The sequence below is a fragment of the Rattus norvegicus genome, chromosome 17 (genome assembly GCF_036323735.1).
Source record: "Rattus norvegicus strain BN/NHsdMcwi chromosome 17, GRCr8, whole genome shotgun sequence".
NCBI lineage: Eukaryota > Metazoa > Chordata > Mammalia > Rodentia > Muridae > Rattus > Rattus norvegicus.
This window is the reverse complement of record NC_086035.1, coordinates 76,004,090-76,028,686: the sequence shown is the minus strand read 5'-3', so window position 1 is coordinate 76,028,686 and position 24,597 is coordinate 76,004,090. Positions and strand designations below refer to the sequence as shown.

The window sequence follows — 24,597 nt, the reverse complement described above, 5'->3', positions numbered from 1 at the left end:
AGATCAGGCATGTCTGAGTTCGTATGACAAGAGATAAACATGGATCCTCCAAAAGATACCTAGTCCCACTCCAATATGTGAGGAATCAGCTGAAACCTGGCAGTCTACAAACTAGAGGAGAGCTCTCATCAGACCAACCATACTCCTACATTGATCTTGACCTTCAGACTCAGACTTCTAGGGAGCGAATGACTGCAGCTGTTGGTTATGGTAGCAATTTAAACAGGCTGTGGCAATGCTCCCACACACTCTCAGTGAAGTGGGTTGTGTGGTTCTCCTGCTTATAACGGGCAGCTTCTTATTCAAGGGCTGTTCTGTAATTTACCAATAAATCTCCACACTCTACTTGTCCTGCAGAAATCCATCACCATGCCGGTAATACCCAGGCCTTGCTAATGTTCCCAATCTGGTACTTATTATTCTCCTGCTGAATGCATGATGCCTCTAAACTTGTCAGATGTTCTAGGTGGACAGCAACATTTTGGCCTCATTCTAAGGAGGATACCAGAGCAACAGTATATGGTTTTGATGATGCCATCATCTTAAATATATTTTATTACTTAATCTATAAAGCCACAGAGATTCTATATGGAAAAAAATTGAGGCAAGAAACAAAAGTTTACTTTCCTAAGGACTCTTAGCTTGGAAAAGGTTACAGTAAGAGTTCACATCTGTGCGATCTGACTTTGAGTCCTGAGCTACTGACAATTAGGAATCTGAGATTCATTTTATCACTTTGGGGCAGTCAGCATATCATATACCATGTACTGCATATGCCTATGTATGGACATCTCTTACTAAGCTTATATAGATATATTTTTTTTTTTATTGCACAGGTTGATAGACTAAGAAATATGTCTGTCTCAAACACAAGATCATTTCAGTCTGGCTCACCTTGGGTCGTAAGGTCACTTGCAAATTAGACATGCCCTCTCACACCTGGCTTACACTTCTAAAAACATTTAAAATTAGGAGGAACAAATGAGACAAAGTTGCCTATGCTTATGACATTTATTTTGCCTCCTATGCCTTGCTAAGCCCTTTCATAAACAATCAACCAAAAGTGGGGAGTGGGGGTAGTTACAAGGCTCTGGAAACTTCTACTATGAGGTCAGAATCTTCTACTGAGGAGGAATACACAAAGAGCTATCACAGGACCGAGGGGTCACTGTAGCTGTTGCTCCGTGTGTTACTTACACACTACAGGGCTGTAGGTACCTGTGGCTTTACCCGCATTCTCAGCCTTGTGTGTGTGTGAGCCCGACACAGCTCCTGGGTGGGGATATTCCACAAGGCTTCATATTCTTTTACCCATCCTTCTTAAATGAAGTGGCCTGGAGAATGTTCTCTGTGGGGTTTCATATTTGATTTCCTGATGAAATTCAGTAGGGAAATGCTATGTATAGATGCAGAATTTTGTTAGCATATATGTATTTCAATCAACCTGTAGCATAATGTGGGACTAAACTTGGCTTCTGTTTAAAGTCTTCACTTTAACACAAGCTGTACTTGAGGAAGTTGCTGTGTATACTTAGTCATTTGCCAATTTAGGTTCCTGGGGAACATTTGTTTTTCTGCCATAGTGATTTGAACACCATTCCTGGAATCTGTGGAGGAAGAATATCATTGACCTAAACTCTAGAATATCTTTCAATAAGTACCTTAAGCATATGTGATTTTTAAGACACAGTATCATGAAATACATTAAAATATATGTTTCAATTTTTCATGTGGTTTTACAAAGTATATTTCATAGGCTTCTATATTGAAAGGTCACTAAATATTATGGCATTCAGAGCATATAGCATTCATTTTCATATAACTAATTATATGGTAATGAGCTGGTCTGTAATTGTTGATTCCATTTTTTGTTCATTTTATTGAGGCAGGATCTTATGTGCTCTTCTGTAGCCTAGGCTGGCCTTGAACTTTGGATCCTCTTGCCTTTACCTCCCATAAGCTAGGAATATCCATGCACCTTACCAAACCTAACTGATTAGATTTTTAGGGAGGTTCGTTGAAATAAATCTTGGAGCAAATATGGCACAAACACGTGGTGATCAAGCAGCCATGCACTGGGCTGAGGATGTGGCTCAGTCATTAAAGTAGTCTTAGAACCCAAGTTTGAGACCCAGAGCCCAAATAAAGAAGCCAGCTATGGTCCTGGGTGTAGAGAAAGGTAGATCTTAGAATTCACTGGCCAGTCAGCCTAACTAACCTACTTGGAAAGTACTGGGTAATGACAGTCTATCTTAACAAACAGGGTAGATGGCTCATGGGAAGAGAAGCCTAAGGTTGTCTCTGGCCTCCACGTACTCCCTCTCTGTCTCTCTCTGTCTCTGTCTCTGTCTCTGTCTCTGTCTCTGTCTCTGTCTCTGTCTGTCTCTCTCTCTCTCTCTCTCACACACACACACACACACACACACACTCACACACACCCCTACATTGAGGTTCTTATGTTAACATCTAGGATGTCTCCAGAACAATCCCTCTGATATCATGTTGTCTCAATCTGTGTTGAAATGAAGCTAGTATCTATTTCAGCCTCATTAACAACAAACGTCAGGAGTCTGGTTAGGATGTAGGCAGCAGTAGAGGACAACAATGGTAAATTGTTTGCATCTTTCTTTCCGAGACGACATCTTTGACACGCCATGATGTTGCTTCCCTGTACCATATGTGCAAGACAGTCCAGGTCTGCTTATAAACAGGTTTTTTCCTCCTCTCCTACCCTAAAGGGTCCACAGTATAGAATATATTGATAGCTTTAAGCTGATCCTGTAGCACTATTGTTCAGGTGTGAACTCAGACCATCTGTTGCATTGTTGAAATTAAAAGAACGTAGGTACCATCCAAAGTCCCCCCAAAAAAACCAAACCAAAACAAAACAAAACAAAACAAAAAAAAAAAAAACGAAAAAAACCAACCAAACAAAACAAAAACCCCAAAAACAAAAACAAAAAAAACCCTCCATATTTTAACTGTAACAACTGTCTTAGTCAGGATGCTTTGGTGTGAGGAAACACTGTAACCACCAAACTCTTATAAAAGAAAAGATTTAATTAGGGCTTGGCTACAGCTTCAGAGTTTAGTCTGTTATGGTGGGAGCATAGCTACATGCAGACAGACATGGTACTAGAGAAGCAACTGAGAGATCTACATCTGAATCAACAGGCACCAGGAAAGGCCTGGCTTGGCTTTTTGAAACCAGTGACACACTTCCCCCAACCAGGCCATACCCACTCTGACAAGGCCACACCTTGAGAGGTCACGCATGCTCCCAGATGACTTAGCATTCAAATCTATGAGCTTACGGGACCATTCTTATTCAAATCACTACAACTCCCAGACTGGCTTAGCAGGTGCTGAACTTGACAGTGTCTGGCCTTGGTGGGATGTGAGTCTGAAAAGGATGTCTGCAAAGTCTTCACACACCTCACAGGCCAGGGTGGGAGAAATGGTTTTGCCTTCAGGCCCTTTAAGCAGGCCCATTGTTCTCCTAAACAGGAATCCAGTCATTCTGCCTGCTCAGATCATTTTTCTTTTTCAGGCTTCAGGTTGCAAACAGTGGGTTGAGGAGTTTAAACATTTGGGCAATAGAAATTATGTAAATTTTGTGTTTTAGCAAGAAAAAAAATCCAACCCCTTGAGGTCTTTTAAAGACCATTAATCTAGAAATTAGGTACAAATTTTTACTTTTTCATACTAACAATGATTTCATAAAGAAAAACTCATTAGGAATTGTGACAAATAAGAAGTTCGATTGAACATTTAAATTCAGAAACCTCAGTGAGTGCCCAGGGAGATATTTACCCAGCCAATGACTCTCTGATGTTATTAAGAAGTAATTTATTCAAGAAAGTCTCCATTCATGAGTTTACATAAGAACAATATCTACTTTACAAAGGCTTGCATTCTCAGTATATCACATACCTAATTCACAATGACTTTTGGTTAAAATTTTCATTAGGTTGGTTCAATAGCATTTGATAATTTTAAATCAGTTTTATGAGATCCCAGGTTCCCATTTATAGGAAGAGAAACTGCCAAGGAAATAAATTTTTAAAGAGCAGATTCGTCTCTCTACCGAGGTCTGCAGAGCAAGTCTGAAGCAAAAGGAAATTAACCTCTTCCATTTCTACAGCAGTCCTTTTAGGCATAGATTCTGGGTGGTCGTGGAAAAACAGTGGTGATCCAGACTGTGTTTTGTGTATGCTGCTCTGTGAAGCTATTCTACAACAAAGTCTTCGGTGAGATGGTAGATGGGAAAAAGAAGAGCCCAGAGTTTAACTGCAGAAACATCATGGACAGAGAAACATAGCAGGTAGAAGTTACTCAGGAAACCTGGGCTCAGGAATCGAGGTAGGAAAACTGCTGTGTGGCTGATCTAAGAATGTGAAGTCAGGTGATGAAGAGTTTTCTTTATTTCATCGGGAAAAGGTGAGTCAGCAAGAGGCTATGGAGAACAGACCCATTGACAACTTTTATAGACATCAAGTTTTCTGCCAGAGCTCCCTGATCTAAACGGTAACTTTGAGAATCTTTGTAGATTACCTACAAAAAGGCACATGGCTGACCAAAGCACCCCCTTTTCCTCAATGTATTAACACAGCAAAGGAAGATGACTACCAGGTTGGTACTGTGGAAATGCCAATGGAATTACCCATCACACCGCACTGAAGCATTCTAAACACTTAGCACTGTCTGTCTAGATGTCTTTGACAAAACCCAAAGAGTACAGTCTATACCCCTTGCCACCATTCAATTCTGAAGTGACTTCTTCTGCAGAGGAAATGATTCTGAAATCGCTATCAAATAGAGAAGAAAAAAAAGTAGATAATCTCTCCCCTGAGCACCAGTTTTCATTTACTAAGTCTTACGTGTTTAATTCTCTTTATTTGCGTTGTGGAATCCCATGCTCTATTCAGGAGACAGAGTCCTTTGCCATCCATCACCCCACATCGCAGAAAGAGCTGCCTATCTCTCAACAAAAGTCCTGGAATAGTGAGTCAAGCTATTGCATGGTCCGGTTCAAACGACCACCTTCTCCATACTTAGAACTTGGCCTCTAATATGTAATCTAAAAGTCCTGAAACCAAGGTTACAACCCCTGTGTCATAGCTGAATAGGACTTTACAGTTAGGGAAGCTCTGATATCACAAGAGGCAAATTTGTAGGCTGAATTGGGTGACTGCCGTTGTCATCCAAAGTTATGCCTTGTATTTTATAGTACATCATGAAACCATAAAAGAGACATTAAACTTTAGATTTCGGTGTTTAAATCACACATTTTATTCATCATTTGGCAGTCAAATGCTTCTTAAATACTATGGAAATTTGATGATTTGACATATGTAAGGCTGAATGACTGAGTGCAGTAAAAACTACATCACTGCACTCTAATTTTCTTTGGCCCCTGAGAAAGGAAGGCAGGACCCAACTCAGAACCGATCCCTGTACCTCTAGATACTCATTGCTACATGCTCAGCAAAACCAGAGTAGGACATGTCTTGAAAATTCCTCATTATACCTATGAAACAGATAAATTGGATCCTAGAGTCATCTGTGCCTGGTTTCCTAGGCTTTGCCAAAAAAAAATTTAGTACATTATAATGTGGGAGTCTCAGTTGGCATGGTTCAAAGATTACTATATCAGCAACCCTGCCTTATAGCATGCCCAGACTTTGAAAACTATGAATCTTTACCTGCTTTGAAATACAATGTTCTATTCTTGGGATGAAGCTGGCCCTATTGGACAACCATTTTGGGGTTCCTTTTGATTTTTAAAACCGTTACTGTGGAGGCCTTTGGCAGTGGGAAGGACTTGCCACCATTTTCATCTATCACTCACACCCAGGCAGGCACTGAAGCTCCCACTGCCTTGGTTCTGACTCTACCTCTGAGAGCATGATCTCCAGCAGCCATCATGTTCGCAGAAAAGCGACTTAATCTGGGATGTATGGTCCTAGCACTCTAGGGATTCTGAGAAAGTGTTCTGACTTCTTGGGACACTTGCTCATCTGTGGGCTCAGACTACAACAATTACGCCCCTCCCCCAGTCTTCTGTGCCTGGCTTCAAGGCCTGACTCCAGGTAGCAAGTGAAAGTTTTAACAAAGCACTTTTTATTAGTCCTAGGTCAAGGCCCAAGAAATGTCAGTTTCTCTTTTGTGGGAGTAAGAGGCCATGAAAGTAGACATTCTAGAAACGGTAGAGACAAGGGGACCACCAAAGGGAGAAAAAAGTTCAGAAATCCCAAATCTAAAGTTATTCTTGGCTTCATTAACAAAATTCTAGGAATTTCAAGAGTCTAATTGTTTTTGTTTTTCATTTTTTTTCGGTTGGTTTTTGCTATCCTCTCAGAAAGTCTAGCCCAATATTAATAAAAGTCTTGATTTATAAAGTCTGCAACGTATTTTTTCGGATAACTAAGCTGATCCAATATGACTCAGATCTGAAGCACTTTCCAGGAGAGTATCTATGTGTTTCAGAATTCTGTGACTTTTTGTTTAGCATCTGTGCTCTGAATCTTTGCCACAGTCACCTAACAAGGCATTTTCCATTATTCTTTCTTCAGTTCACTGCTTGTTGTTCCTGTGTCCCTTAGAAACGAGCTTGTGGGTAATCAGAAATCACTTCCACTACAGTTCAGTGCACTTACCGTAGATGTGGCAAATGCTCGTTTACGGAGCTGGTAATTGGATTAAAACATTCAAAAGAAACAGGAACAGGGAATGTGTTGGGGGGAAAAATGAGAAACAGGACCATAGAAATCAACAAAACCAAAATGAATGCAATAGCGTTAATGAATGAAACTACCATGAACAGGAATCGCTTCTCAGTGATTCCTACTCCAGAGTGTGGGGTCCACAGTATCCAGTGCCGCAATACTTAATAAGCTAAGAAGGATTGCAAGGGGACCTGGGAAAATAACTTCTGAGCGGATGACCTGAAACCAGTTGTTTGATTTCTTCTCCCTTGATCCGGGCTCTGTGTGTAAGCCATTCCTATGTTTCATAGTGAAATACACGAGTAGGGAAACTCTTGAACTACTTAAGACAGATTTTTATCTTGAATTTAGACACCATGTTAACAGCTCAAGAATACAAGTCCCTTTTCTGAGGTCTCTTTTCTTGGCTGTGCTGACCTCACAGGACAGAAGGAATATGACTTTGTGTCCACGCTAAAATAGAGTCAATATATAAGCACACTTGACAGATTCCATTCTCAAAACCAGATCCATAAAGCTGTTTCTCTGAATAAACTTCTAATAGCTCTTTATAATCCTTATTTTTTAAGGAAGAAGCTCATGCCTTGAGGAAATAACAACATCTCACAATAAACCCAGAGCACTAGTAATATGAGGATGTGAAATCAAAGAGTGGTCTGTCATAGACGCACCAATACCCAGTGACACTCTCCTGCAAACATGACTCAAAAGGCACGAGGGTCAGACTCAGTAATAGTCCGAATCCAGAGGAGAAAATTCTCAAGAGAACGAACCAAAATGTTTATGTCCCAGCGAATGTCAGAAGTAGAAAAGCAGCAAGGAAATAAAACGCCACCACTACCTTCCCAGCAGAGACTGCACAGTACCCTTCTGCCCTGCAGAAGACAGTTCTTACCCGAGTGTCTGGATCACCCCTTTCTGCAGCAGCGTAGACCTAGACAAAAAGAAATACAGGGAATGAAATATGCTCTTTGATTTGAGAAAGCTTTTTTAAAAACTAAATACCTATAATTATTAAAAAAAAAAACCTTACTGTTTTTATGTGTTTGTGTGTATGTGTGTATATGTGTATGTGGGTTTGTGTGTATGTGTGTATGTGTGTATGTGTGTCTGTGTGTATGTGTGTATGTGTGTATGTGTGTGGAGACCAGATGACACTTTCAGCAGTTGGTTTTCTCCTCCTATTATGTTATTCTGGGGAATTGAACTCAGGGTACCAGGCTTGTCAGCAAGAGTCCTTACCAGTGGACTAGAGTTAGGGTTGATGAGTGAGATTCGTTTGGAGTTGTTTATGCAAATCAGTCGTTGTTCTAATTGAATAGTTATTGTTCTCTTGAAAGCAAAAGTGAAATTTCCCATTCGTAAAACATTTCCGCTTTGATCTATCTCTTTCACTGCTAGAGTTGGCCTATGACCTGAACTTTACCATTCTAAGCCTAGAGCTGGCAAACTAGAGTCCATGGTCTAACTTCAAACAACATTCAGTATTTACATGCTCTCTATGCTAAAAATCATCTTCTCTTTTTTAAATGGTTGGGAAAAAAATCAAAGGAAGAGTAAGTCTTGATGTGAAAATTTAATGTAAAACTCAAGTGCTAGTAACTGTGAAGTGTAACTGGAATTCATCCACACACCTCTGTCCACATTCTGTGACTGCTTTTACACTGCAGTGACAGATCTGAGTCATTGGGAAGGAGGGAGCACGGCCTGTACATCGTAACAGAACTACTACCTGGCCCTTTAAAAAATGTTGCTGAGGTAAGCTATAATTGATTCCTTTTCCTTTGTTGGAGGAATGGGAAGTCATGTGAAGAGATCCTAAATATTGAGGCAAGTCAAGAAAGCAGGTGACTGATAGTTTTATAAACTGCTAAAGTAGAAGTGTATTTTGCTGTGGGATCATTTAAGACCTCATGGTTGACCAGGAGGGTGATCTATATACAAAATAGGACTCCTGGCTATCAGTGTGGGCTGGCTTTACTACTAAATTTTGATGATTATTAAGTTCATTGTTGATAATTATTCAAGATGATTCTTAATATTTGACATGAATAGCTATAATATTAACTCAATACAGACTAAGTAAATATACCCCTCAAGAGTAGAAAAAATTTTGATAGCTATCTAACCAATCATCTATCAATCATGTATATTATCTATCTATCTATCTATCTATCTATCTATCTATCTATCTATCTCTATCCAATCAAGCATCTATCAGTCTATCATCTATCCATCATCTTTTATTGACATATCTATTAATCAACCATTTATCTTTCATCTCTCTACATAATCTTTTTATATAATCAGTCATATAACATCTATTTGTTATCTATTTATCCAATTCTATAATTTATCCATCTATCATTTATCTGTAACACACGAGTGGATGGTTGTGGAATTCAGTTCTGGGACTGGTGAGTGCTTGATTTTAAGGGAGATTCCAATCTTTCAGTCTGGTTACTGCACCCACAGAGATGTCTACAGACCCAGTTCCTCGTGCTCTGCAATTATGTATATTTAGGCTACACATACAATTTGTCTAAGAAGACTGTAGACATTTCCCATACAGAGAAAAATGGCTAAAAAGTAGCACATGACTCTTTTTAGCCCGTGTCTTGACCTTCTTTAACAGTTGTTAGTCCTAAGCGTGTGACTTATTTGGTGAGAGCTTTAAAATACAGATATGACAGCAGTGAGATAAAAACTTTAAATAGCCACCGAACTTTATAAGGTATTAGATATATTAACTTTAAAATACAACCTAAAGACTACTAGTTTTGAAATCATTTGTGTTTGATGCTAAGGTCCCTGGGTATGAATAATAGAAAATATTTTGATGTCTGGCCATTGAATAGAATAGTCAACATAAGTCAAAGGGGCAGTTTGGCAACACATCTGCCTTCCTGTTTAGCTCAAGGAGGGGGACACATTTAGACTGAAGAGAGCAACTTGCTAGCTTATATTTTCGGGTGACTGTCTTTAAAAAGTGACGTAGATAGACTATAAACCCCTGCCACTGTATTACAGTTTCATGTGACTCCATGTCTATCTGGTCCTATGCAATCAGATCAGTTTGTGGCTTCTCTGGTCAACAGAATGACCCAATCGGTTGATGCTAAACAGTTTGGTTCATTGTTTAACAGAGAGCAGATGGGAGTATCCCAAAGACTAAGTCAGCTTTTTTGGGTTCACTTTAAAATACGATACATATTCCTTATGGAGAATGTATTCAGAGGGATGAAACCACTCTCTTATTTCAGGAGTATATCAGCCACAGATGGAGGCTTTCAATTCTTATGTTGGGTTAGCAGTCACTCAACGGACATTTAAGGAACTCTGAATCCTAGGTCTAATTTCAGAAGTGTTGATTCAGTGTTTCATGGTGGGGCTCTGGAAATATGTAATTTTTTTTGTTACAGTTTTTGTGTGAAATATTTCCCTGAGGTGCATGTGTTTTGATTAGTGGGTGACCACTTGTGGATACTGTTCAAGCAGCGTGTGGAATCTTTTAGATGTGAAACCTTACTGGCAAACATAGAGTCATGTGTATAGGCTATGAGATTATAACCTGGGCTTAGATCCTCTCTTAACCATCATCTCCCTGACTGCTGCCAAGAGATAACCTCATACTCTCTGGCATGCCCTCCCTGCTACAATCAACTACATCCTTTCAAACCATGAGCCCAAATCAATTCCCCTACCTTGACTTGTTTCTATGAAGCACTCTCTCAGGATGGTGGGAAAAGTAACTAAGACATTTTTAATAATTGTCCAAGTGATATGGTATTGATGCTCTCAGAGAACTTTAAATAAATCCAAGGCTTTCTCTTTGTCTTTTAGTTGGCACCTAAAAGAATCACTTCTGGTGCCAAAGGCCCTCTTTCTTGCTAGTGTTACCACAGGATTCACATGCACATGGCAAGACTTTTCTGTAGCTGCACACTTTATGACCCAGTGGAAAGGTTGTTGCCAATGGTTCAGTCCAAAATCCCTAAGACATGTTTTGCCAGTATATAAATGATACTCAGTGTATTTCTATGTAATTTTGAGAATGGAAATGATGAGATTTCCCCCAAGTATTTTTATGATTATCATGTAATTGTATACTGTAATGTCTCTAGAGAATAATCCTGGCAGATTTCTCTTCCTGGATCATACATTGCTTTGGCCATCATTACCTTACATCTGTCAAACAAAGCCATGAGCAGCTGTGCTGGTAAGATCTGCTTCTTTTGGACCATATTAAAAGGTTTATCTTATTAATAAATGGAGGCAATTAAAGGTTAACTAGTTAGCTCATCCAGCCCTTAGCATAATGACTGATTATAAAGACACACTCAATTTAATTGCTCAAATTTAAAGCTTGTAGCTCTAAACTTGGGAAATGTAAAAGTACTTCTCATTTCCAATTCTGCATATCAAGTCTATCAGAGCTAACTAACAAATCAACAATGCTTCATATATTTGTAGGACAAGTAGGGCCAGGGTAATCTGCTGCCTTCCTACATTGGAGACATATCATTGGTAGACACAGAGAATCACACCACACTGAGTGGAAACTTCCCTGGAAGCCAATGATAGAATATGGACCGAGGACCTGCAATTCATTGGCTGCTAGAGTGACAGTATGGGCAAGGCTGAGAATTGTAAATATCAGAGAGATGTGAACATAAGAAGTTCTCTCTCTCTCTCTCTCTCTCTCTCTCTCTCTCTCTCTCTCTTTCATTACCACTAGAACTTATTCAGGCTCTCTCAGTAAATACTGAAGAAAAAACTTCTGGTGTTTTCCAGTGGTAAGGGAGAAAAAGAACCATGTTGAATCCTGTCAAAAAAGTCTGCTAAACATCCATCCTCAGGAAAAACTAGTTCACCAAAGCCTGGAGGGTTTTATTGGAGCCCAGATCGCTGGAGTCAGGACATAGCCAACTCTGACCAGTTTTGGCTTTTCCCTCAGGAGAGAACACACCTAATTCCAAACACAGGAAGCCATCTTGTGTCATGGTAGGTGGGTGAGGGTAGAGATATAAAAGAAATTGTAGGGGTTGGGGATTTAGCTCAGTGGTAGAGCGCTTGCCTAGCAAGAGCAAGGCCCTGGGTTCGGTCCCCAGCTCCGAAAAAAAAAAAAGAAAAAGAAATTGTAAAGTTCAGAATATAGTGGTCTATGTCCAGTAACAGGCTTAGATGGAATCATACAATGCTCTCTTACCCCACACTCTTACCATCTGTTTTACAGAAGGTCTACTGACAAAAGTTCTTTTCATCCAGTACACCCTCTGAGTATAAAACCAAACCAAACCATAAGGCAAACAGGAATTTTAAAAAAGAAAGTGCGATGCGGCAGAACAAAGTTCAGAACCAGATAATGTGGGATGGAGGGCCTCACCGAGAAGTCGACCAAATGAGACAACATCTAGGAGCATCGGTTGAAGAAGAGAGATGCAAAGTTGGAAAAAAGGAACTGAAAAGATGTTAGAGATAAACACCACTATGGCTGACCGAGCCTTTCATGGGCTTGTTGGTAGACTAGACCTGGCTGGGGAAGACATTCTAAATTCGAAGACAGCATGTTAAAACCCCTTCCAGATCTGTAAAGCAAAGAAAATAAAGGGTGATTAAAAAGGCAAGAACAGAATATTTTAAGTACCTCGGAAGAACTGTAACATCTATAAAACACATGTAACACCAAGAACAGGAAGACAGAAAAAGGAAGGAACAGGGGAATTATTTGAAATAACAGCAACTGGGAATATTCCCAAGTAAATGTCAGACATCCAACCACAGATCCCCGGAGCTCGGAGACTACCAAGCAGTGTAAAAGCCAAAAGAACTATACCTTGAGCATCTTATTTTCCAACCATACAAAAGCAAAGATACAGGCAAAATCTTGAGAAAGCCAGAGTTAGAAAAGCAACTTCTCCATAGAGATGCACGGGTGAGATTTACATAGGAATACATAAGAAAGTGGGCTGAAATATTAAGCGTCGAGAGAAACAAAAATCAAAACTTTAGCAGTTTAGAATTCCATACCCTGTAGAGTTATCTTTCAAAACCGAAAGAGGAATAAAGAGTTGTTTAGACAGCCAAGCAAAACAACCAAACACAACCACAACCATCACCACCATTACTACCACAACAACAACACAAGACACACAATCGCTATTAGATCCATTTGTAAGGGATATTAAACAATATTTTAGGAGGAAAAGAACAATACAAGTCAGAACTCGTCAGGCTACATGACTAAAGAAAGAATATCAAGAAAGGGTAAGGGGGATGGAGAGATGGCTCAGTGGTTAAGAGCACACACTGCTCTTGAGGAAAAACTGAGTTTTATACTCAGCACTCACATTGGACATCTCATCGCCACCTGTGACTCAAGCTCCAGGAGGGTTTGACCTTCTGGCCTCTGAGGCCTTCATATACACAAACCCCCAAACATGCACATGGTCAAAAGAAAATAAATCTTTTAAAAAAATTAAGTGAAGGAAATGTCAAAATTAGATAACAGTTTCTTCAAAATCATAAGGAAAATGCAATCAGTCACATATTGTGTCTGTATATTAAAGAATGGGCCAAAGTTCCTAGTGAACTCATCAAAGAAGACACACCATGAATGACAATCTTATAAGATACAGTTGATGATGACCTATCAAGGAAATGCCAGTTAAGGCTCCACCAAGACAATACTGTATATTGACTTGTTCTAGTTTCATTTCTTTTGCCGTGATAAAACACCCAGACAGAAAAGAAACTCACGGGTTAATTTCAGCTTGCAGTTCCAGTTTATAGTCAATCACTGTGGGGAATCCAAAGCAGCAACTTCAAATAGCTCGCCACATCATAGTTACAGTCAAAAGTAGCGAGAAAAGGTGGTATATACGTTCACTTGCTAGCTTTTGCTCTACTCAGTGTATCTACTCATATACAGTTCAAGAACCCCAGTTTAGGAAACGGTGCCATCTCTAGTGGACTGGGTCTTCCCACATCAGTTAACTTAAGTAAGACAACTCATGCTCCAAAGATGTGCTCACAGGCCAAGCCAATGTAGACTATCTTAAGGATCTTAGGCTGTGTCAAGTTGACAATGAAAACTGACAATCTATTCTAGAATTGTCAAAATCCAGAACCCTGAACATAAGAACTATTGATTGGGTCATGGAGGAATTGAAATTATTACTCACTGCTGGTGGGAATGCCCAAATAGTACACATAATAGCAATTTCTTATAGGACTAGATGTACACTTGTCTACAAGCTAGATGTCCTATGCTTAGATACTGCTCAAATGAGTTGGTATCTCATATGCATATATGCATAGAGATATGCATAGAGATATGTTTATAGTGACTTCATTTAGGATGGCCTCAACAAGAAAGCAACCAAAATGCCCTCTAGTAGAGGAAAAAACTAAACAATAGCATATTTGGATAATGGAATATTACCCAGTACTAAAAAGAAAAGAGGTCTTTAGTAAAGACGTGGGGAAATGTAAATGCATATTATTAAGGAGAAGAAACCTCCGTGGTTTGCATGAGAATGGCCTCGTAGACTCATACATTTGCATGCTTAGACCCCAGTTGATGAACTGTTTAGAAGGATTATACATTGTGGTCTTGCTGGAATAGGACTGTCCTTATTGAACGAAGTGTGTCTCTAAGGCTGGGCTTTGAGGTTTCAAAAGTCTAGGCCAGGCTCAGTCTTCTCTCTCTCTCTCTCTCTCTCTCTCTCTCTCTCTCTCTCTCTCTCTGTCTCTCTCTCTCTGTCTGTATCTCTCTCTCTCTCTCTCTCTCTCTCTCTCTCTCTCTCTCTCTTCCTGTTGCATTAGGATGTAGCTCTCCATTCCTTTTCCAGCTGCCATTCTTCCCACCATGATGACCATGGACTGACACCCTGAAACTGTAAGCCAGCCTGCAACTAGATGTTTCCTTTTATAAGAGTTGTCTTGGTCATGGCGTATCTTTACAGCAATAGAGTAGTGACTTAGCTTCCAAATGACAGTGTAATAAAAGCAAAACTATGAGGGTAAGGTCGAATACCTTACCACTTGTACATATCCCTGCCCCAAAGAAGACTGTTAGAGCAAGGAAACTCTCCTAACCGTTTGTCACTGTGCATTGTCCAAACGTACAGTAGACACAATCCTGATACAAACCTAATGCATACAGGATTATATTAGGTTGATAGTTACTCAATTTGGAAGCAATCAGGATGTCCTTCAGTAGGTGAATGGATTAATAAATGTGTGTTCAGACAGTGGATATCACTGAACACTGGGCAATAACTTGTGAAGACGAACTCCATCATTTGAAATAAATATCCTAGATAGTTCTGGGGAAAATGAGTTCCGAAAAACAAACCTAATTGTTAAACCATCAACAACCTATTTTATTGATCAATTGATCAATTTAAAAACAGAATTTGTTGATTGGCAAAAAACCTCTCTGGCCCTAAAATCAGTACAGGTGTTTGTTTCATGACCAGAAACTCAGTTTGGAATTAAAAGTCAGTTAACGTTGATTCAATAAATATATATCATGCATCTGGTATGCTTAAAGTGTATCCCAGACTTAGTTCCTGTCTGCAAAAGACATGCTTATTTTACAGAGACAGTAGCATCACTGTGTAAAAATGTGTCAGGGCAGAATTCTGGCGAACCCGTCTAGGGTTCAGAGGCAAAAGAATTAATACCCTGTGAATATAAATGGAGACATCCACGGAGAGGTGACGGAAATAAGTCATACAGCTCCACTGGCTGGATTATTTGGGGGAGTGATAACCAAAGACAGACGTGTACATTTAATCCTCTTAGGTGTTCAGCTCCTGGCTAATTGCAAATCAGGATCAAGACCTGCTCAGCATCTCAAGAACGAATGACGATGAAAATAACGGCATTTAGCTTTTGATAGTGCAATTTTGTGGAAGCGTCGTCATTGATACTCTGTTTCCCAGTTTGCCAGGCAGCTGGCTCGCTATGTCTCGTTTTCTACCTCTGTACAGTACAGCAATCTGTATCAGAAAGGGATCGGAGGAGAATCTTTCATGTCTCAGATGAATGCCAGCATCAGAGAATAAGCACAAAGCATTTGATTAAAACTTTACTCTTTACTCAGTTTAAAACACTGACCAGGATATTACCTCCAACATAAACCTAGGACTTTCCAGGCATTTTCTCTATTTCACAAAAAAGGAAGCTAGAGCTAAGAGAAAAAATTAAAACATCCATTCAAGGTCTCTTTGCTTTCATCCACGAGGCCTGGCCTTAAATTTACTTCCATTCCCACCAGCACATTGTCTCTTCATCATGGAAGAGAAGAAAGGAGCCCATAAACATTTTACAGTGCAGACAAAATGAAAATTCTCTCAACAATGGGTCAGAAGGATGGCTTAACAGGCAAGAACCCTTGCTGCTCTTCTCAAGGAGGAACCAAATTCACTTCCTAGCACCCATGCTGGGTAGTTCATGACTACCCACAGCTCCGGGAGTTCCATGACCTCTAACTTCCTTGCATACTCACAGGCAAATTCACACCCACACAATTATACACAGTTAATTTAGTCAAAAGGCTGCCATTGGCAGGGATGGGCAAAGAACCAGTGGGTTCATTTCAACAGTTAAGAAGTGAAAAGGCTTTGCCCATCCTGGGTGAGCAGAATAGTCCTGGCTAGAGAATGAGTCACCTATGCACCATGACAGCCTGGAGGCTCTAGTTGATTTTCATCTGAACTTTTGACTCCAGGTTCCACCTTTCCTCCCCTGTTCCAGGGCATGGGGACTAATGTTCCAGGGGATGGGGACTTACGCATGTCAACTCACCAGAATGCCTTGGAAAAATCTAATTTGCATAAGCCCACACACTGGAAAGTGTTTAAAAGGCCCAGTCAGTGAGAATAATATTGCTTCTGAAGATGAAAAAGACTTCTTAAAGTGTCGAGTGTATTCAATAACTGTAGCCTACTTGCTAAGTTACAGGAAATATTTCAGAGCTGATTTATAGGATTTATAGGTATGGCCAGCCAAGCCTTCCTATAGCTTTTTATGCTGAAAAATATCTCCATTTATGGATTACACTATATATATATATATATATATATATATATATATATATATATATATCTATCTACATTTCATTTCTTCTGAGGAGCTAGCAAGCAGAAGTGAGATTTCAAGAGTTTCTATTCTTTTTTTTTTTCCAAAACAAATGCTTGGTTACATTTTTACCACATTCACTGATAGAGGTGGTCATGTGCTCTGGATTTAAGTGTGCAGATCTGCATTATGGTTCGACTGCATATGTTGAAACAGAAAGTATGTGAGGTGTTTGAGTCTTAATGACTATAACAGGACCAGGGGGTCAAGTCTCTCATTCCAGGAGCATGGATCTCATCAGCCTGACATTTGAAATCTGTTTCAAAGGGATGAGACCTCTTGGATCCTGTGTTCCATTTCCCTTCTGTTACTCACCCCTGTCCTGTTTCCATCTTGTTCGTTCCGGAACGCCTTTTGGCTTCTGAGTACACAACGGGACCGAATGCTTGCTTATGCACACAGTCTCTTAGAAATAAAGTCCAAACATTCACTAGATGGTGAACTTGTTTTCTTATTCTCTTTCCCTCAGGTTGAAATCTTGAATGTATTTGAAGCAGGTTATTTGAGGGTGTTACTCGCCTAATTTTCATCTCTCATTACCAACTTGAGAATGATCTCTGCTTACCGCAGCCTATGAGCCAAGAATGAGTCGCTTGAAAGCAGTTATAGGCTAGATGTGGGGCTGTTGCAGACACTGCCCACACCTGTCCTGTTTGATCTGGAGAGAGATAGAGCCAGCCAAAGGCCCTACTGCCTGGAAGCGGTCTGACTACTGGAATCTGACCATTGGCACGTGCACATTGGTACTTATTATCTGTGGGATAAGGAGAGGTTAACATCGTTGGGTGCACTGGGTGTAAAGACTGAAACTTGTTCTCTAGGAAAATCCAGTCAATGCAAATGAATAGAAGGTAGGCTGTGAAGCTCAGAAGCCGAAGTAACTGTGCAAGACATGGGTTTCTCTTCTTTGCTAACACGGGGAAGGGAGAAGCCTAAAGGAAAAAGCTGGGTGTTGTTATCACATGACTAGGAAAGGGTGGCGAAACGTCCCGTTGAGACTCATACCCATGGATGGCTCTTCGGACCTTTTGACAGTGGGTGATTGTAGGGAGCAAACTTAGTGGTTTTTGCAGAAACATTGCAAATCTTTCCTACCCTGAATCTGATGTGGACCTTAACATTTAACAACAAGTCAGAGGGTATTGATACATTGAAGGCTGCCTCCCTGAGTAATCCCAAATATTCCTATTTACTCATTAATGCTTGCAAAACTGCAGTGTTAATTAACATCTTTTGAAAAAATCATTTGAAGATCTGAAAGCAGAAATAGAATCATCAAATAAAATCTAGACTGAGAGAAATTTGGAAAGGAAAATTTAGGAATTCAAGTAGCCCTCATCAGTAGAATACAAGAGATGGAAGAGAGACTTGCAGGTATTAAAGACACAATAGAAAAAATGAAAACATTGGTCAAAAAAAAGTTAAAAGATTAAAAAAAATTCCTGACTCAAACATCAAGAAACTCTGGGACACTACAAAAAAAGTAAATCTAAGAATACTAGAAATAGAGGAAGGAGAACCTAAGCTAAAGTTACAGAAAATATTTTCAACAAAATCATAGAGGATAATTTTTATAACCTAAAGAAGAGGATACCTATTAAGGTACAATAAGCTGATAGAACACCAAACAGACTAGACCGGAAAAGAAAGTCCTCTCAGCACATAATAAATAAAACATTAAATGTTGAGAACAAGAAAGAATGTTAAAATATGCAAGGGAAAAAGACTAAGTAACATATAAAGGAAGACCTATTAGAATTACATCTGATTTCTCAATGCAGACTCTAGAAAGGCCTGGACAGGTGTTCTACAGACTCTAAGAGACCACAGATGTTAGCCCAGACTGCAGAACTCATCAAAACTTTCCAGCACAATAAATGGATAAAATAAGACATTTCATGATATAATCAAATTTAATCAATATCTAATCGACATAGTTATTCCTATAGAAATCACTAGAAGGAAAATTCCAATCTAAAGAGGTTAACCATACCCAAGAAAACATAAGGAAGAAATAACCTTAGACCAGAAAATCATAAAGGGACTCTCTCTCTCTCTCTCTCTCTCTCTCTCTCTTTCCAACAGCAAAATAATAAGAATCAGCAAACACTGCTCATTGATATCTCTCAACATCTCCAGTAAAAATGGTCCCAATTCTCCAATAAAAAGACACAGAGTAAAAGAATGGATGAAAACAGGATTCACCCTTCTGCTACATTTAAGAAACATGCCTTAGTTATCTAGAATAAAATTACATTTGGGTAAAGATATTCCAGGAAAATGGACATAAGAAGCAAACTGATATAACCATTTTAATTTCTGACAAAATACACTTCAAACCAAAAGTAATCAGGACTCTGTGCTCATCAAAGGAAAAGATCCATCAGGAGAACTTTGCAGTTCTTAATACTCATCCAAACAAGGACACCTAAGTTCATGAAAGAAATATGACTACAGCCTAAACTACATATTGACCCTCATGAGTTGATAGTGGGAGACTCAATATCCCACTTTTGACAACAGACAGATTATGCAGACAAAAATTAAACAGGGAAATGCTGGAGCTAACTGATGTTATGAACCAAACAGACCGACTGATATTTAATAGATCATTTCACCCAAACATAAAAGACTACACCTTTTTCTCAGCACCCCATGGAACTTTCTCCACATCGATCACACACTTGTACACAAAGCAAGTCTCAACAGATATGAGAAAATTGAAATAACCTCCTGTATCCTATCTGACCACCACAGATTAAAGCTGGATCTCTACAGGAACAGCAGAAAGCCTACAAACTCGTGGAAACTGAAGAACTCACTAATGAATGGGAAATGAGTCAAGATGGAAATTAGAAACTTTCTAGAATTGAATGAAAACGAGTCTACAACACAACCAAACTTATGGGACACTAAGAAGCAGGTTTGAAGAGACAAGTGGATGGCACTGAGTGCCTACATAAAAAACAATTTGGAGAGAGGCATTTTTTTTTACTAGTAATTTAACAGCACACTTGATAGCTCTAGAACAAAAAGAAGAAAGCACACCCCAAAAGATTAGACTGCAAGAAACAATCAAACTCGGGGATGAGATTAATAAAATAGAAACAAGCAGCTAAGAATAAAAACAACAAAACAGTACAAAGAATCAATGACACAAAGAATTGATTCTTAAAGAAAATCAGTAAGACTGATGAACCCTTACCTAAATTAAGTAGAATTCAGAGAAAGGACATCCAAATCAATAAATGTAGATATAAAGAAGGGGACATAACCAGAGGCACTGAGGAGATCCAGGGAATCACAAGAAATGTATAGTATGTTAAATTGGAAAAACCTAAAAGAAATGGATAATTTTCTCAATACCAAAGTTAAACCAAGATCAGATAAACAATTTAGGCAAATCTATAAATTCAAATGAAATAGAAGGAGTAATTAAAAGTCTACCAAAAACAAAAACAAAAATAAACAAAAAGTACCCCAAAATAAAAAAAAGGGCCCAGTTGGTTTTAGTGTAGAATTTTAACAGATGTTCAAAGAAGTATTAAAGGCATACAAAGAAAGAGAATTGCCGACCAATTTCTCTTATGAACATAGACGCAGAGATTCTCAATAAAACACTGACAAACTGCATCCAAGAACACATGGAAAAGATCATCCACCGTAATCAAGTAGGCTTAATTCTAGAGTGTGAGGGGGGATAGTTCAGCATATCTAAATTGATAAATATAAGCCCTCATATAAACCAACTACAAGACAAAAACAACACAGTTATATAATCATCTCATTAGATGCAGAAAAGGCTTTTGACATAATTCAACATCCCTTCATGATAAAAGTTCTGGAGAGACTATGGATATAGGGAATATCTCAGTACAAATAAAGGCATTTTCCTGCTGATAGCCAACATTAGCTTAAATGGGAAGAAATTCAAAGCAATTACACTAAAATCAAGAATAAGACCAAGTTGCCCACTCTTTCTCTATTTACTCAACAGAGTACTTGAAGTCTTAGCTAGGGCAATAAGACAACTCAAGTAGACCAAGAAGAAACAAATTGGAAAGGAAGAAATAGTTTTATTTGCAGATGATCAGAGAGCGTACACAAGCGGCCCTAAGAATTCCACCACTTTGTCAGTACTACGGCTGGTAAACACTTTCTGTAATGTAGCTGGCTACAAAATTAACTCACAAAGACCAGTTGACCTCTTATATACAAAAGACAAGTGGGCTGACAAAGATGTCAGGAAAACAACACCTTTCACAAATAGCTTCAAATAATGTAAAATATCTTGGGGTAACTCTAATCAAGCAAGTGCGATTTTCGTATGATGAAAACTTCAAGTTGTTGAAGAAAGAAACTGAAGGCAATATCGGAACACGAGAAGCTCTCCCATGTTCATGGATCGGTAAAATGGATTGATGCAGTGAAAGCAAGCATCACCTCAAAAGCAATCTGCAGATTCAGTGCAGTCCCTGTCAAAATTCCAACGCCCTTCCTCATGGAACTTGAGAAGACAATTTTCAGCTTCATATGGAAATGGAAAATTCTAGGATAGCTAAAGTGTTTCTGACAAACTACTGGAGATCCCACCCTTCCCAACCTCAACTTGAAATACAGAGATGGAGCAATAAAAACAGCATGGCTATTGGCACAAAAATCAACACAGGGATCAATACAATCAAATCGAACACCCCCATACACATTCTCACACTAGTGGACACATAATTTTTGATAGCTACACATTTGATAGAGGGCTAATATCCAAATTACATAGACAACAATAGTAACAACAACAACTGGATGACAAGAAAACAAGCCCAGTTAAAAATTGGGTACAGATCTAAGTAGGGAATTCTCAAAAAAAGGAACCCAAATGTCCAAAAAGTACCAAAGACGTGCTCAAAATCCTTAGTTACCAGGTAAACACAAATCAAAACATTTTGAAAATTCCTTTTACACCCTTCAGAATGGCTAAGATCAAGAAAACAAATGGCAGCTTATGCTGTCAAGGATGTAGAATTAGGGGAATATACATGCATTGCTGGTAGGAGGACAAACTTTGTCTACAACCATTCTGGAAATCAGTGCGGTGGCAAGATGGAAATATATCTCTCTCCAGATCCAGCTATACCACTCTGGAGTATATACCCAAAGGATGCTTCATCCTGTCACATGCTCAATAATGAGCATTGCTGCTCTACTTAGAAAGGCCATAAATAAACAACATGGAGGTCCTTCAGCAGAAGAAAATGTGGGACATTTACAAAGCAGAATATTATCTCCTTAGGACAGGGGTATGGAATGAATAGCTATGGATGGATGGGGGTGGGCTGGAACAGGGAGACTCAAGTGAGGACAGGGAGGGAATATGGGGGGCATCCAAAATTAAGGGGCATTTGAGGGATAATATAAAAACCAAATACAATAGAAGCTTCATTAAAACATATACATATGTAAAGGGGATCCAAATGAAATTACCAAATAATTGTACAAAAGAGCCACAACTGGTCATCTATTGAAATTTTAGTTTTCAGTAATAGAATTGGGTTATAACTAATTGAATTGTTGGCCAAAGGAGACCCAATAGAACCCCTAAGCAACCTAGGCTGTTACCAAGACTATTTGGTTATTTTCCAAAAATTGACGAGAAGGCTGCATTGCTGACGACACACCTAGACAATTCATTGAACATGGAGAAGTCGAGCTGGTGCCTACACAGAGCCTTCATTAGAGCCTGCTAATGCCTTTGGTACAGGCAGATACGCTGCATGTTACCAGAGGAGAAACATAGACACCAGTCTAGCTACTAATCCTTTGATCCAAAATGGTCTTCTGCAGGCAAGATATACTAGTACAATTGTGGCCCAAAGCTTGTGGGAGTAAGGGACCAAGATATAATGTGATTTAATACCCACTCCATGAGACGGAACCCAAACACATACGGGATGCTTCTTGGGGGACTGAGAACCTGAGCCAAGATAGCTCGTGAACCTAATAAAACCAAATGCTATTGTTATAAAAACAAAAGAAAACAAAACAAAAAGTAGCGATACAATGACTTCTAATGAGATTCTGCTATATTCACAGATGAGATTCATGGCTAAGCCATCATCAGAGAAGCTTCCTCTGGCAGATGGGAACAGATCGATAGTCATTTGCAAATGAAACTTTAGCTTTCTCCGAGGGAGTCTCACTGGGTAAATAAACTACTTTTAAGCGTAGGCTGTTTGCCCAGAATGGCCAACAGAAAATGAACTCTATGGCATCAACGGGGTTTCTTCGTCTCATGGTGTCATAATGTTTGGAAATCAATATAGTGGTTTCTCAAAAAATTGGGAATTAATTTACCCAAGATCCAGCTATACCATGCCTGGGCATATACCCAAAGGATGCTTCATTTTACCACAAGGACACTTGCTCAACCACTATGATGGTTTGGATATGCTTGGCCCAGGGAGTGGCACTATTAGAAGGTGTGGCCTTGTTGGAGGAAGTGTGTCACTGTGGGGGTGGGCTTGGAGACCCTCCTCCTAGCCACCTGGAGTCTGTTCCTGGCTTCTTTCAGGTGAAGACGTAGAACTCAGCTCCCCCTGCACCATGCCTGCCTGGATGCTGCCATGATCCTGTCTTGATGATAATGGACTGAACCTCTGGACCTGTAAGCCAGCCCCAACTAAATGTTGTCTTTTATAAAACTTGAGCTGGTCAGAGGCTGATAGCCCAGAGAACTAAAATAGACCCAAATGTGACTGGCAGAAAAACACAGTAAATGAAATGATTCCTAATAATACTTTGCTGTACTTGTAGCCTAGCATGATCCTCGTTAAAGAAGCTTCCCCTAGCAACTGATGGGAACAGATACAGAGGCTCAGATATTAGGGCATCCTGCAGAAGATGGGGAGGAAGGATTGTAGGAGACAGAGGAGTCAAGGGTACTACAAGAAAACTTTCAGAATCAGCTATCCCCTTAGGCGCTGTGTGGACCTGACCTAGGCCCTCTTCATATGCTATGATTGTGTATCTTGGTATTCTGTGGGACTCTAAACAGTGGGAACAGGAGCTGTCCCCAAGTCTTTGCCTGCCTTTTGAACCCCTCTCCTTCTGCTGGGTTGTCTCATCCAGCCTTAATATGAGTAGATATGCCTAGAATCATTCAAACTTGATCTGCCATGTTTCCTGCCTGATCGTCCTACTCTTCTCTGAAGGGAAAGAAAGAGGAATGGATCTGGGGGAGAGGGGAGGCACAGGGAGGGACTGGGAGGAGAGGAGGAAGGGGAAACTATGTGTGGTCAGGATGTATTATATGGGAGAAGACTAAAAAATCTTAATAATTAGTAATTATGTATTACTTCAATAATATTATTTTGTTATATATTTATTATATGTGTATAATAGGCAAACATATTTAATATTATAACATATTTAATATTATACTAATGTTATTGATATTATATAATTATACTATTACTATAAACCATTTTTCTTTTAAGTGAATTTATGTGTATTGATGTCTGTACATGTGTGTCATGACATGTATGTGGAGGTCAGAGGACAGCTTGCAGGACACATTTCATTCCTTCCAGCATGTGAATTCTGGGGCTCGACCTCAGGTCATTAGGTTGGGAGACAAGCATCTTTACCTAGTGAGCTGTCCTGCTAGTAGTTTTAAAAATTAATGCTTCTTTGCGGGCGTGTTCAACGTTTAGATGGCTTTGGT

The 24,597-nt window shown here is 39.4% G+C and overlaps 1 protein-coding gene across 16 annotated transcripts in view; it reads right to left on the bottom strand.

Moving 5' to 3' along the window:
• Celf2 (CUGBP, Elav-like family member 2) overlaps window positions 1–24,597 on the bottom strand; it is an 825,373-nt gene that overhangs the window by 610,614 nt on the left and 190,162 nt on the right. For all 16 annotated transcript variants that reach the window (XM_063276301.1, XM_063276302.1, XM_063276304.1 and 13 more), the window contains exon 3: window positions 7,624–7,662. In XM_063276301.1, the coding sequence (XP_063132371.1) occupies window positions 7,624–7,662 (39 nt within the window). The remainder of the gene's footprint in view (window positions 1–7,623; window positions 7,663–24,597) is intronic.